The sequence below is a fragment of the Canis lupus genome, chromosome 29 (assembly GCF_048164855.1).
Source record: "Canis lupus baileyi chromosome 29, mCanLup2.hap1, whole genome shotgun sequence".
Classification (NCBI taxonomy): domain Eukaryota; kingdom Metazoa; phylum Chordata; class Mammalia; order Carnivora; family Canidae; genus Canis; species Canis lupus.
The window spans coordinates 31,916,622-31,931,435 of NC_132866.1; the positions used below are offsets into that span (position 1 = coordinate 31,916,622).

At 39.9% G+C, this 14,814-nt stretch overlaps 2 protein-coding genes across 65 annotated transcripts in view; one reads left to right on the forward strand and one right to left on the reverse strand.

Moving 5' to 3' along the window:
• Positions 1-10,103, reverse strand: part of CC2D2B (coiled-coil and C2 domain containing 2B) — a 110,915-nt gene extending 100,812 nt beyond the window's left edge. For 6 of the 46 annotated variants that reach the window (XR_012020811.1, XR_012020810.1, XR_012020809.1 and 3 more), the window contains exons 1-4: positions 9,376-9,490; positions 3,199-3,250; positions 1,864-1,940; positions 1,433-1,498 (exon numbers count right to left, since the gene is read on the reverse strand). Coding sequence is in view for 34 of the 46 variants with exons in the window: in XM_072805907.1 (XP_072662008.1) it covers positions 1,433-1,498; positions 1,864-1,940; positions 3,199-3,250; positions 9,376-9,411 (231 nt within the window). In the remaining 12 variants the exon portion in view is untranslated. Of the gene's footprint in view, positions 1-1,432; positions 1,499-1,863; positions 1,941-3,187; positions 3,251-5,267; positions 5,558-9,375; positions 9,494-9,701 lie in introns of those variants that run through there. The other 40 variants (XR_012020800.1, XM_072805890.1, XM_072805916.1 and 37 more) reach the window with 32 other exon arrangements.
• Positions 9,607-14,814, forward strand: part of LOC140621093 (RNA/RNP complex-1-interacting phosphatase-like) — a 73,965-nt gene continuing 68,757 nt past the window's right edge. For 6 of the 19 annotated variants that reach the window (XR_012020817.1, XR_012020818.1, XR_012020819.1 and 3 more), the window contains exon 1: positions 9,613-10,174. Coding sequence is in view for 12 of the 19 variants with exons in the window: in XM_072805959.1 (XP_072662060.1) it covers positions 10,146-10,174 (29 nt within the window). In the remaining 7 variants the exon portion in view is untranslated. Of the gene's footprint in view, positions 10,175-10,510; positions 10,950-11,867; positions 11,993-14,814 lie in introns of those variants that run through there. The other 13 variants (XM_072805962.1, XM_072805965.1, XM_072805967.1 and 10 more) reach the window with 7 other exon arrangements.

The window sequence follows — 14,814 nt, forward strand, 5'->3', positions numbered from 1 at the left end:
AGGGAGAAGCAGCAGCCTGATGCAGGGCTCAATCCCAGAACTCTGAGATCATGATCTGAGTGGAAGGCAGATGCTTAACTGACTAAGCCACCGAGGTGCCCCAAGTCTGAATCTTTTAAATGTAAATCACATACCACTTCTCTCACACACATATTAAAATGAACTGTTTTTAGGGAGATTTGGGAAGAAATTAATTCTATAACAAAGAATAACTCATAATAACTCATAGTTACTAGAAATCGAAGAAATTTAAATATATAAAATACAAAACTTATCTTGTTTGTACCTAAAATTTAGCTGCCACATTAAAAGTCATTCACCCTGCAACAATGCAACATATCTAAATTGTCAGTATATACCTTATCTCCCTTCATCTCCGCTCATCAAAAAACCACTTGCTAAATCCTCAACTTCCTGAGCAGATATTCCTATCTAGCAGTCAGTATGGAGAGTCTGAGAAGCCAATTTCTCTGATTTTTTCACCTCTTTTGATACTCAATGGACCGACTTTGACAAGCTTCCAACGTTTTATTATTCAGTTACATTAAATCCAATTTAGGCACATTTTTTAATTTGTTGAATAGCATGTACACACACATCTTTTAAGTCTGCTTTTACTTTTAAATTTAATTAAAATAATTCTTACTAAGTACTCAAAATGGGCACTGTGGCAGAGACAAAGATGAGTTTGAAAAAAATCCTTGCATTTTAAAATTTGTAGAATTAGTATCATTGCTTATGGCAGAAATGACTAATTGTTCATTATTGTCTTTTCTCCCATCTCTAATAATAGAATCTACTTTTGGGGAATGTGGGGAACCTAAACATCTTCCCTACATTCCTTTAGGGGAAATAATGTGTGCAGTTTGTAGGTCTTCTCCTGTAAGAAATCTGGCTCTTTTCTTCTTTCCCTGGGGCTAGCAAATAAAGACACTGGAGCTTTGCCACTGGACTCTGAGACGAAAGTCATCTGCTGTAGATGGCAGAAGTCACCTAGCAGCTAGGCTACTTATTTGTTAAACTAGACAGAAATAAAACGGTCCTAATTATGACATTTTACTTGGAATCTTTTGGTTAAAGGGGCTCAGCAGCATTCACCCTACGTAAGATAGTTCCCCCAAACGGAAGTTGTTTTGTCATTTCGCATTTCAAACATGTAATTACACATTGAATTGTAAAACAAAATCTGTAAGTCGGAGTATCTTTTATTATACTTTTTTAAGATAAAAATAATGTCAGGTAAGAACAGACAGTGATTGCAAATTGGCATGAGGGATGTTTGCGGAGTGACAAAAACAGATTATAGTGTTGAATGCATCATATAGTAAGTTTACTAGAATAATTAAATCATACACTTAAAATGAGGGAATTTTTGCTATATAAAGTATACTTCAATAAAGCTGTTTTAAAAAGTGTAAACGAAGTTATTTACCTTAGGCCAGTGATATACATTATCATCAATGAGTAGCTGAGTTGAGGATTTTTCACCTTGATTAATCTGAAAGACAACATAAAGTAAATGGCATGGAAAATTTAATCTTCACAAATATAGACATAATTGTGCTTGTAACTCTTTTGTCCAAAATGGATGAAAATCAAGATTTCTCAGTTTTTAACAAGTATATACATGTTTTCCCTTAAGTTGTCATATATAATTACCATGACAAACTCAACTTTTCTGGTCTTTAGGTTTGAAAAAAAAAAAAAAATGGATGGGAAAGAACTTGAAGCTTTTGGGATTTAAGGAACCATATCAAGACTGAATTTTCAATCTTTTTTTGACAAGAGAAGTTTATTATAATACATATTGCAATAAACAGTAAATATGAAAACAAGAAAGAAAAAGAAACAAAGAAACATTACCTTAGCATTTTTTAGCTTCTCTCTTACTTTGCCTCTCAATGTTTCTATTACGTTTTGATTTTCTTCTGCATCTAAATCTATCAAGAAGTCAATATAATAGAGTTCATGACACTTTCTTATAATAAAACAGCAACAGTGGCAAAAGTGCTTATTGCTTATTAAATAGCTAAATTGTATGCATTTCTAAAGATCATGACAATTACAAAGACTGGGTCATTGCCCCATGTGAACTTAGAACCTAAGACCAAAGGCTTTTGTTCTTTCCCCTTTATTCCAATCTGGACTAAGTAGTCAGGACTGAAATTTGCTTCTTCTTGTAACTTTCCCCCCTACCTTCTATATTCTCAGCTACTGGAGACGATCTTTCTTTATTGTCAGTCAAAAAAAGAAAGAAAAAAAAAAAAGCAAGCTCAGATAAGCATGAGAACAGCTATATTCTATATAGACTGTTCCACAGGGTATACAAATAATAAAGCCAAGTTACTTTAATCTGATTAAACTAGAGAGAAATAAATCTGGAAGAAGAGAGATAAGTCTCTAGGTACTCATTTTAACTACTTATGTCAGTTCTGAAAAATCAGTACAATATTGTCAATCTCTATTTCTGCCAGCTCTTAAAGGATATGAAACATAGAATATAAAGGTTCCAGGTAGTGTGTGCACTCCAAGCCATGTGTTATTTTCTGTTCATCCACCAGATGGATTGAGAAAGACAGGGATTTGGTTAGTCCTATGTACAGTAGAAAATTGAGGGCCCATTGGTTAGTCTGCTTTGCATTTTTCTCTTTCTTCTCTGTTGAGTACTCAAAGGTTGCATAGAGGCTAATGGAAATAAAGAATAAGTATAAAGCTGAATCACTATAGATAATGAGAATCTTCATTTTTAACCACAGTATTCCTTGGTAAATTTTAAAATTACTAGTTTGTTTATATTCTACTCCCAGAACTCAGAATGGCAGATACCACAAAGTAAGGGCTCAATAAATATTTGGTGGATAAATGAACCACGGTTCAACCATATTTATGTATGTTTCCCCCTGAGATCTGGAGCTTCCTGATGCAGGTTTTTTATGTATTATGTTTATGCAGCCTCAAGCACTAGGGGCTTCTGGTGTTTGAGGAAGGGAGAGAAAAAATTTGATTTTTTACATGTATTGACTTTACTACTGTGTATTTTCTTACGTCCATCTTGTATCTAGGAAGTTTAGTTTCTGTTTGAACTCATTTCTTAAGAAACCTGTGTTCCCAGCTGAAACCTTAGGATAAGATTAGTCATTTACATCATTAAAAAATAGAAACCAATAGTATCAGAGTTGTGGTATACTTATTGAGAACCTTTCTGGAGATGCTTGTCTACATTTTCTTCTGCACTGTTATCTTCTGACATCTGCAAAAAAGTTGGGGGGGTTACCTTAATATCTTTTTGTTTTGGCATTAAACATCTTTTCATATGTTCATCAGCCCTTTAAAGTCATCACCTTTTTTTTTTTTTAAGATTTTATTTATTGATTTGAGAGAGAAGAAAGCTGGAGAGAGCACAAGCAGGGGAGAGGGAGAAGAGGGATTCAGACTCCCTGATGAGCAGAGAGCCCCATGTGGGACTCCATCCAAGTACCCTAGGATCATGACCAAAGCTGAATGTAGTTGCTTAACTGAGCCACCTAGACACCCAAGCCATCACCTTTAAAATGCCAGTTCATATCCTCTGCCTGTTTTCTTAAATTTCACCTCTTTATCAATTGGTATGAACTCTTTAAATACAGTTGATTTTTAAATAATTTCTCCCTGTAATACCAAAAAAGACCTTTTTATGATAAAATCCAATGGTTAGTTCTTAGTGTTCATATATTGCCAACTTTATATCTTTTAGGAGGGCCATATAAGATCAGACATATAAAAACACTTTGAAATCAACACTCTACGCCTGTTAGTTATTACTTGATTACCCTGTAGCATCTGATAATGTTGGGCACCTTTATTTTCTGAAAACTTTCTATATCATTGTTCTTTACTCTTGTACTTCTCTGGTGACTTATTCCCTGTGTTCTTCAATGGTCACACTTCTCTTCATATCTTACATGTGGGCACATTCCAAGGCTTTGTAGAGTGTATGTATTCCCAGGGCTTCCCAAATCTGTCTCCAACCTTACTGTTATCCTGAATACCCTATTCTAGCTGCCTGCTCGTATTTCTAATTGAATATCCTACCACTATAAAAAACTCAGTATGTTCAAATGAACATTTATTCTCTTTAAGTTTTTTATTTTTATTTTTTAAGATTTTATTTATTTATTTGAGAGAGAGAGAGAGTGAGAGCAAGGGAGCATGCACAGAGGGAGAGTGAGAGGGAGAAGCAGGTTCCCCGCTGAGCAGAGAGCCTGATGTGGGGCTGGATCCCAGGACCCTGAGATCAGGAGCCGAAGACAGATGCTTGATGGACTGAGGCACCCAGACGCCGCTCCTTTTAAGTTTTTTAAGCCTCAATATTCTGAAATTAAATCATACTAGCAACGTTAAGTTCTTTTGTAGAGCTATATAGACTATGAGTTTGTTTTTCATTTTAAGAAATACAATAACAAAAGACTATTTTTTTAATTTTTACTTTTATTTTTAAGAATTTGTTTATTCATGGGAGACATGGAGAGAGAGAGAGGAAGAGACACAGGCAGAGGGAGAAGCAGGCTCCATGCAGGGAGCCTGATGTGGGACTGGATCCTGAGACTCCGGGATCACACCCTGGGCTGAAGACAGATGCTCACCCGCTGAGCCACCCAGGTGTCCCAAGACTCTTTAAATAACAATTAAAGTAAAAGTCATTATCACAATAAGAGCCTCGTCTACAGATTTTCTGAAAGGACTTCAAAATCTACCAGTGCTTCCTGTATCACACTTAAGAACTATTGAATGAGAGATGTTCAGTATCTTCTTCAGTACTATTAAAAAAAATGTTTTAAGATTTTATTTATTTATGAGAAACGCAGAGAAAGAGGCAGAGACACAGGCAGAGGGAGAAGCAGGCTCCATGCAGGGAGCCCGATGTGGGACTCATCCGGGGAACCGCAGGATCACACCAAGCCAAAGGCAGCGCTAAACCACTGAATCACCCAGGCATCCCTTCTTCAGTACTATTAAAAATACCTAATTCTATTCTTTTTTTTAAAAAAATTAAGATTGTATTTATTTATGCATAAGAGACACAGAGAGAGAGAGGCAGAGACACAGGCAGAGGGAGAAGCAGGCTCCACACAGGGAGCCTGACATGGGACTCGATCCCGGGACTCCAGGATCACTCCCTGGGCTGAAGGCAGCGCTAAACCACTGAGCCACCCGGGCTGCCCACCTAATTCTATTCTTGATCAAGAGACAGCAATCCCTTGGCGTGAGGAAAGGTGTGAGGAAATAACCTTGGCAAGTGACTGATAGAGGTCTCCCTTTAATTTCCAATAATTTCACATAGCATTTCCAGGATTCTGCACAGTTCTTCATAACTTGCCATCCCCATCTAGAAGGCAGGGATAAAATATGAGTCTTAACCGGAGTTACTCCAAAAGACATGTAGATATTGGCCCTGTAAATGTTTTGTTCACTGACTAAAAAAAGGGAAAACTTTTTTTTTGAACAAAGCAGAAAATGGACTGCTGGCTGAGAGAACAGGTAAATGAATTAATATTTACATAAGGGGATTAATAAACAACCCACCTCTAATACTTCTGCATAACTAACACATCAAAGACTATAATTCATTCTTAAACTTACTATGTTTTTAAATGTGAACTATGATTAAAATATAGAACAAAATATATCACACTGTTCAGGATTATCCTACATTTATAATTGGGCTAATAGTATAATCAAGATCCTTATAAACTCCATTAATAGCTTTTCTTTCATATCTTCTTTGAAATCCTTTTCATGATGGTTCTTTCATTTCTACTTTCTTTTTTTTTAAGATTTTTTTTTATTTATTCATGAGAGTCACAGAGAGAGAGAGAGAGAGAGGCAGGGACATAGGCAGAGGGAGAAGCAGGCTCCCTGCAGGGAGCTGATGCAGAACTCAATCCCAGGACCCCAGGATCATGCGATCACAACGTGGGCAGAAGGCAGGTGCTAAACCACTGAGACACCCAGGGATCCCCGACAATCAAAAAGTTTAGACACACACACACACACACAAAGTTTAGACACAATCAGAAAGTTAGGTAGCAGAATCAAGAGGACTATATGTGTAAGTTAATAGCTTCCCTGTATGTAAACATAATAGAAAAAGATCAGTTTCATAATAGCAATACAACAAAAATCTTTTCGAAATACCTAGGAATAACTACAATTAAAATATGTGGGAACCCTCCAAAAAATACAAAACTTTAGTGAGAAAAAATGTCTGATTAAACTTGGAGATATTCAACAGAGGCATGATTGATTAAGGAGGAGATTATTGATTAACAGAGGAGATTGATTAAGAGGCCATTATAATAGTCCCAATGAGAGGTGCTAGAGATCTGAATCAAAAATGGAAGTGGGACTGGAAGGTGGAGAAATTTTCATTTAAAAGGTAGAAATCACAAGATTCCACGATGAACAATTAGATGTAGAGGACAGTGAGGGAAGAATCAAGGACTCCAGGTGTTTGGTTTGAGTCACTGCAAGGTAATGTCATTTCAAGTATTGTCAAAGTAGGAATATAGTTGAGGTAGGGGTCAATAAATTCAGTTTTTGGATGTTGCTAATGGATGTTTACGGGACATTCAGGTGAGAAATCCAGAAGATGATTAAAAATACTGTATAGAAGAGAACAGAAGAACAGAAGAAAATCAGGCCTAAATTCTTTCTTTAATCATAAATAGACATTTAGGAAGTTAATAGAAGACCCCTTAAAATATCTTTAAGAATCTTTCCTACTAACATAGCAAAACTACGCACAACAGGAATATGATGCCAGGAAAAGAGAATTTTTAAGTTACTTTGCTTTCTGCAAGAATGTCTTAAATGAACTTCAAATCAATACTTGGCTTACTGATACCTACATCTGTATATTTTATCTGCTAAACTAGGGGAAACATTAGTGATAGTACATCCTATAGATAAATTATAATAAATTTTATTATAATTTTATTTTATAATAAATTATCCTATAAGAAATTTTTAACAAGATATTATTTTATAGATCTGGAAATGTTTCTAACCAGGTTCACTTATCATTCCCTAAATGATACAAGATAAACAAATGATTATAGACAAAATAATAAAACAAAATAAATAAAATTGAAGATCTAGAAAAAAATTTAATTTGCCTTTTTTTTAGAGATTTTATTTACTTATTTGACAGAGAGAGAGAAAGAGTGCACATGCAAGTAGGCAGAGTGGCAGGCGCAGGGAGAGGGAGAAGCAAGCTCTGGGCTGAACAGGGAGCTGGACTTGGGACTGGACCCCATGACCCCAGGATCTTAACCGACTGAGCCACCCAGGTGCCCCTGAATTTGCTTTTCTGAAAATCTTGCAGAAGTAAGGAAAAATTGTAACTCAGACTTTCACCTTCTAACAGCAATTCTATTCTTTTTATTGAAAAACTGGCTCCAACAGTTAAACCTAATCTTCTATTCAAGGTTATTGTTAATTTATAATTCTTATAGTTAAAGGTCTTCTTTTAAAATTTTATTTATTCATGAGAAACAGAGAGAAAAAGAGGCAGAGACACAGGCAGAGGGAGAAGCAGGCTCCATGCAAGGAGCCCGACGTGGGACTGGATCACGGGTCTCCAGGATCACACCCCTGCCAAAGGCGGCACTAAACCGCTGAGCCACCCAGGCTGCCCATTAAAGTTCTTTCTAAAGGGTAAGGAAATTGAGGATTAGCTATTTTTGTATCAGATGACCTGGAGGTTCATAATCAAAACCTAAGAATTAAAGTCAAGTAGTTCATCCAGCCTTTCTGATCCATAGCAAAGATAAGGCAATTTATGTGTGTAAATGTTTGCCTCTTGCTTAGCATTCAGAAATCTCTGGGTTCTACAAATTTATCCAGTTGTGCCTTTATCACTATGGTGACTCCTGAAATGAAATTTTATGTTGTGTGTAAATTTAACATTCAATCACCTTGGTTAACTCTGTCACGTGCCATTTGGTGTCAGGAGTTTTAGCAGAATAAAATTACAGAAAAATCTCTAGTATGTGGAATGGTCACAATATGCACGTTCTGATATTTGGTAACATTTCTTTGGTTAATTATGAACTAACTAGAAATTTGTTTTTCTTTTTTTTTTTTTTTGAAATTTGTTTTTCTTTTAGCTTTCTCCCAGCTCTTGGAAATCTTTCCAAATGCTTCAATCCACCTTCCTTCCTGCCTTAGGAATTCAGTCCTAAATCCAACTTTATCTTTATTTTAGCTCATTTATTATCACATAGTATGACCAGTCCTTTCTGAACTCCATTATAGCAAGCAGTGTTTCTCAAAGCATGCTTTTCCAGACTTCTTTGATTTGCATTGTGATACTATACAAAAAATTTAAAGTCTTGTTCAAAGTTATGGTAAAATTAAGGCAATTGCTAGCATTTTGAAAAAATCTAAATTTATTAAATATATGGCATATATACTGGTACTAAGGTATAGAAAAGGTGGAATTTAACGAAAAGAAATTCTACCTTTAGGTAAATATAATAGCCTTATTTCACAATGTTTTACAGGAAGCATCGTGACTCCAAGTGTTTTGTCATCTCACAAATTTGAAAATGAATACTTTTTTGTTAACTATAATCTTATTTTCTTAAAAAAAAAAAAAAAAAGCTAGGAACAAGTGGCCTGACAAACAATTTTCTGTGAATTATATATAATTCTTTGAAAGGCATCAAAACTAAATCATCCACCATACTAAGTCCTCAACTCACCATAACCTGTTCTTATAGGTCAAGAAAGATTTGGGTTCACTTCCCTTGGGGCCTTAGGTGCATAAAGATTGATAAATGCCAAGAGGTTACAAAAGCTGCGGTATATTTTTAAAGTTTATATCTAACACACAATGAAATGTAATTGAGCCACTACCAAGTTAATTACAGGATTCATAAAAATGTATTAATTCATAGAACAACATGGCCAATAATGTCCAAAAACTGGACACAGGTAAGTCCGGTGATGTTGTCTTTTATATAAACTCGACAATATATCTCAGTGTCTATAGTCAGAATCTCAACTGGAGAGAAAGTCAAAATGAGGCCCTTCCTGAAGATGAGGCCAAAAGACCGCCGTGTCAACTTCCCAGCCTACGTCCTGCTCAGCACTCTCGAACATAAAACCCTGACTATCGCCTGATCACCTTCCTTTACACTCCTTGCCACATCCATCCTTCGATGTTTGCAACTTTCCTCTAACCTACAGCAATCCACGTCTCAAAGCCTGACACAAACGCCACATCTTCCAGGAAATGTTTTTCTGCCTCTGCCCTTGTGTGATCTCCAGGGGCATCGTGATTGTAATTTTCGTTCAATACATCCTGCTTTGCAAGTTCACCTTTCTGCCTACCCTAAAGGGAAGACAAGAGCTGGGGTGCGGACTCATCTACCCTCCAGCAACCCCATCAGGATGTTCAGCACAAAATGGCACTCAATAAACAACATGGTCTTGGATGTTGGCGCAAATCAAGCACGACTCCGGAAAGCTGTACAATGGGACGGACGGCGGGCCAGGTTGTGGGGACTACAAGTCCCAGCGGCCTGTGCGGGCCCGGTCTGGTCATAGGGGCTACCTAGCTCTGGCTCGGCGCACAGCGCAGGGCTCCAACCGGACAAGATACCGGGGCGGGTGACAGGGAAGCGTGGGGGGGCTTTACCAGGCAGCATAACATTCACCTGGATGGCAGGGCACTCTTGCTAGTTATGAGCAGTTAAGGAAGGACGCACCATTTACCGTGGATTCGGAGAGGTCACCAACCGCCTCGAAGGGCTTCTCGGCACCGCGCCCGCCGCCCGCGGAGCGCTCCCTCCTCGGGGATTGACGTCAAGGCGGTCCCGGAGCATGCGCGATGCGGCCCCTGAGCCGGCGGGGTCCCTGCGAGCGCGGAGCGTGCGCCTTCGGGGATCTTCGGTGCGCTACGTCTGTTCACCCGCCCCCGGGACTGGGACTCGAGCTGGGGCGTCGGAGTCTGTCAGTCCCGCCCCGGGCTGGGCCTACAGCGCCGGCAGGAGAGCCGCTCTGCTCACCCGGCGTCTGCGTTGTGAGCCCGAGTGGTCTGTTCCGGAGGCGGCCTGAGAGCGGCGTGTGCGGGCGCGTGGAAGCCCCGCACCTCTGGCATCATGGTGAAGAAGAACAGCATCCCCGACGGGTGAGCACCGGCCCGAGCCGGCTGTCCGCGGTCCAGCTGCGCCCTGCGGGCCCCTGCGGGCCCCTGCGGTCCCCTGCCGGCGGGCGGCGCGGGCGGCGCGGGCGGCGCGGAGGGGGCGCTCCGGGGCCCGCGGGCACCCCCGGGGACCCCCCTCCGCCACCGCGCCGGGAGAAGAGGGCTTCTTGGACTTCAGTCGTCTTGGGAGGTGGCATCAGATGCCAGGGGTTCGTTCCTTTCCGGCGCTTGCTAGGAGTATCAGCAAGGTAGTACTTTTAAACGCGGTGAATCAGGGCATGCAGGACCTGCGCGCTCGTGTCGTGTCATCTTTGCTTAATAAACGAAAACAGCTGACATTATTTTCTTTTCCCAGCGACTCACCCCAAGTTAAAATAACGAGTTAAGTACAATGTTCAGTGTTTTGAAACTTGTCCTGGGAGACTGGCGGAGGGATGAAGTGAGGAAACCTGCTGGTGAGGAGAGAGGCTTGCGTCCATCCACACATTCCACTGACGTTTCCCCGCCGCTTTCTGCAGCGGGCGTCGTGCTCGGCGCTGGGATTCCGGGGCAACCCCGGAGGCGGTTGCAGCTTCTCCCGGCCGTGTGTGGCCGTGTGTATTCGGGAGAGGGGAGATGTGGAAGGGAAGAAAGCAGGTCCCGGGGTATGTCGGGACGTTGTGGCAGACGCAGACCTAGACCTCGTTGCTGCCCGCGTTATCATCTGAAGTGACTGCCTACCGCTAGATGTGTCCAGGCCTCGAAATCCTTTGGCCGGCTGGTAATTCTGGATAAGATCCTTAATGGGTCTCCCATCTTGAATTTCTACGGCTCTTCTGCTGTGAGAATTTAGGAGCAATGGTAGTGGTGAAAGAAGGAAAAAGTCAATACTTTTTCCTTAAATAGCAATGTTATAGGTTATGTAGAATAGGAGTGCATATGCAAATAACATGTAATCTGTGCTGTTCCTTAAATTCACCTAATTTCTCGAATTATTATACAGGACAACTGGGTGGGGTTTTTGGGGTATTTTTGTTTGTTTGTTTGTTCTTAAGATTTAAGTATTTATTTTAGAGAGGGGTGTGGGGGAAGGGCAGAAGGAGAGGGAGGAGAAAATCTCAAGCTGACTCTCGGCTGAGCTCGGAGCCACATGGAGGGCTCCATCTCAGGACCCTGAGATCATGATCTTGAGATCATGACCTGAGCAGAAATCAACAGTGGGAAGCTTATCGGGCTTAACGACCCAGGTGCCCCAGCAGGGGTACTGTTTTTAAAAATACAAATGATGTGTATTTACTGAGATGTATTGTTATAACTACCCTTTCATGTGTGTTATAAAGTATATATGCCAGAAGAATGAATAGACTAAAATGAGGTAGTGTAGGACTTGAGATCTAATTGAGAGGGGTAAAAAAAAAAGGGACTCCTGAGTGGCTCATTGGTTGAACGTCTGCCTTTGGCTCAGGGCATGATCCTGGTCCTGGGATAAAGTCCCACATCCGGCTTCCTGTGAGGAGGGAGCTCAGGTCATGCCCTGAGCCAAAGGCAGACACTCAATCACTGAGCTACCCAGGTGCCCCAACCTTAAATATTTTCAAGTTTAAAGGAAAATAGTATTCGTCCAGCAGATATCTCACTGACTACTCATCTAAATCTTACTTGCCAAAGTGTTTGCTTCAGTTCTTCTTCTTTTTTTTAGGTTCCTGTCCTTTAAAGGTCTGGACCTTTCACATGAAAATCTAGATTTCTTGAAAAATCGGATTTAGGAAACCAGATCTGTACATGGCAATAATAAATGATTTGCAGCTGTCTTCTCTATGAAGAGTAAGCCTCTCCAGTTTCCCATCCCTCTTTAGCCTCCACAGCACTGAGACTTAGCACTGGTTGACTTTTTTATTATTTTATCATTTCTTTATTTGGGCTATGTTTTACTTAGGTATGTCAACCAGCCTGGCATTTGAATTTGTAACTCTGGCTGTAAAGGGTAAATGAGAGGAGGAACTTAGTTCAGTATATTACTTGTTTCCAGAATAAAACATCCTATTGAATGTTGCCAGGCAGTGCTATGAAGGACTATTTTGTTAAAAAGCCTGGTTACCTTCCATAATGTGAGCCTCAGAAAATGACACCACTTCAGATCTCCCTATAGTCCCTTAACTTTGTGAGTTGCAGTTTTGTCATCTGAGTAGCCTGAGTGATCATAGTGTATACCCTGTCCTACCGCCCACCTGGGATTATGGTAAAATGTGACTGTGCAATAGGAAAAATGCTTTGGAGATTCTAAAGCCTCTAAATGAACTAGTTGCGAGTTTGCTTGAGATTCTCTCTCTCCCTGTGCTTCTTCCCCCGCCCTCTAAAATAAATAAATAAATAAATAAATCTTTAAAAACAAGAATTAAAAATGTACAATTGCCCCTTTAAATTATGCAGTATTTTAACGTTTTTAAAAAATGCCCTCTTCACTTGTTCTGATGGAATACTCTTTTTTTTTTTTTTTTTTAAGATTTTATTTATTTATTTGAGAGAGAGAGAGCACAAGCAGGGGAAAAGGCAGAGGGAGAGGGAGAAGCAGACTCCCTGTGGAGCAGGGAGCCCAACCCAGGGCTTGATCTCAGGACCCTGATATCATGACCTGAGTGGAAGGGAGATGCTTAACTGACTGAGCCACCCAGGTGTCCCTCTCTTTTTTTGAAGAGTGGAATACTCTTTTATTAAGCTCTCTGCCTTATTATTTTTTTCTTTGAGAAATTTTCCTCTGTTAGAAGGTCAGTTCCTGATGATTATGCTTTGGATCCAGTTTTTTTCCAAGTAAAATTCTGTTCCTTGCTATATGAATCTTAATAGGTATTATATATATTGTGACAAAATAATCACACTGAGGATTTTTACTCCTCATTCCATTATATTCATACTCAAAATAATTTGGAATCCTTAGTCCTATCATACTATGTTTTCCTCCACTCGTTTGCCCATATTTTAGAGCTTTTCTATCACAAAACCAGAGGGTCTGCCATGAACACAGCTATAGCTCTGTATGGAGATGAAAGTCTTTGAGGTCTAAAATTGGTAGCACAGTACTGTCATATTGATTCTTGCCAAACGTTGGGTGAATTTAAGCTGCAACCTCACTGTATAATGTAAATATTCAGAACAGATTTGTATTTTCAAGCAGTATTTTATAAACATACCATCTAGAGATCAAAATACTGCCTTATGTTCCATACTATTTCTTTCGTGCTTCATGGAATGAAATTTGTGAGTTTCTCATGAGATTGTAAGCTTTAATCTTATTTTCTGAAAGTCCATATTAATGACAGATGAGTATAAACATCATTAATCTTTTTATTCTGAGATTCATTGATTGCCTGAGTTTCTTGAAGTCCTTTTTACTTTTTAATAATGTAGTCAATAAAACTAACACTGTTGTTTAACCTCAGCAACCAAATAAAGTCCTAGTGTCTCTGGAAGCTTGATACTGAAACAGTATTATAAGAGTTTTATTTAAGATCAGAGATCAGTGGGATCCCTGGGTGGCGCAGTGGTTTAGCGCCTGCCTTTGGCCCAGGGCGCGATCCTGGAGACCCGGGATCAAATCCCACGTCGGGCTCCCGGTGCATGGAGCCTGCTTCTCCCTCTGCCTGTGTCTCGGCCTGTCTCTCTCTCTCTCTCTCTCTCTCTCTCTCTGTGACTATCATAAATTAAAAAAAAAAAAAAAAAAAAAAAGATCAGAGATCAGTAAATCCCACCCTTCTTGTTTCCATCATACTTGGTAATCACGCTGATCATTTCTTAAAGCCTTATCCCCATAGTTTCTCTGTTGATCATCTGATTGTCAACCTTCTTCCAGAGATATTAACTCTTTCTCTGGACACCCCTTATGTGATGTAAATAAACTCCTCTTTATACCCATCTTTTTAAAAAGCTTTTATTTGAGAGAGAAAGTGCAAGAGAAAGCATCAGCTGGTTGAGAGGCAGATGGAAAGGGAGAGGCAGACATCCTACTGAGCAGGGAGCCCGATGTGGGGCTTGATCCCAGGACCCTGCGATCATGTCCTGAGCCCAAGGCAGATGCTTAACTGACAGCCACCCAGACACCCCTATCCCTATCTATCTTCTTACAGAACATCTTCCTTCTGATATTTGGAACCTGACTCTCCCATAAGGTTACTGTTTTTCTAGCATCTCAACACTGGAAGTCATGCCCCACATACCTCAGAGGGCATTGATATGCTCCATCTCCTCATTGCTGTTGCTAGGCCCCTCCATCCTGCACTTGTAAAACAACAGAAACCCTCATCTAATTACCATCTACCTTCCTCTTCACCATCATTTATCGGCTCCCTGGTCACTCACTCACTTTTATTAATGAATTTAGCACCCAACTCAGCATTCATTACTCAAGTCCTATAAGATCATGGTGGGATTAAGGCAGTCATGTGTATCACACAGTTCCAGCACCTGAAATGACTGTCTGTGGGACCTGAATGTCTAAGACTATTCCATATTAAAAATCCTACAATCCAGCATTGTCCTCTCATCTTTGTTTATTCATCTCTCCTTCTTTCTTATTTTTCTATATTTAATGTGACCTCATAAAGGCCCTTCCCCTTGACTACTATTTTATCATCATCAGCCTCTACATAGTT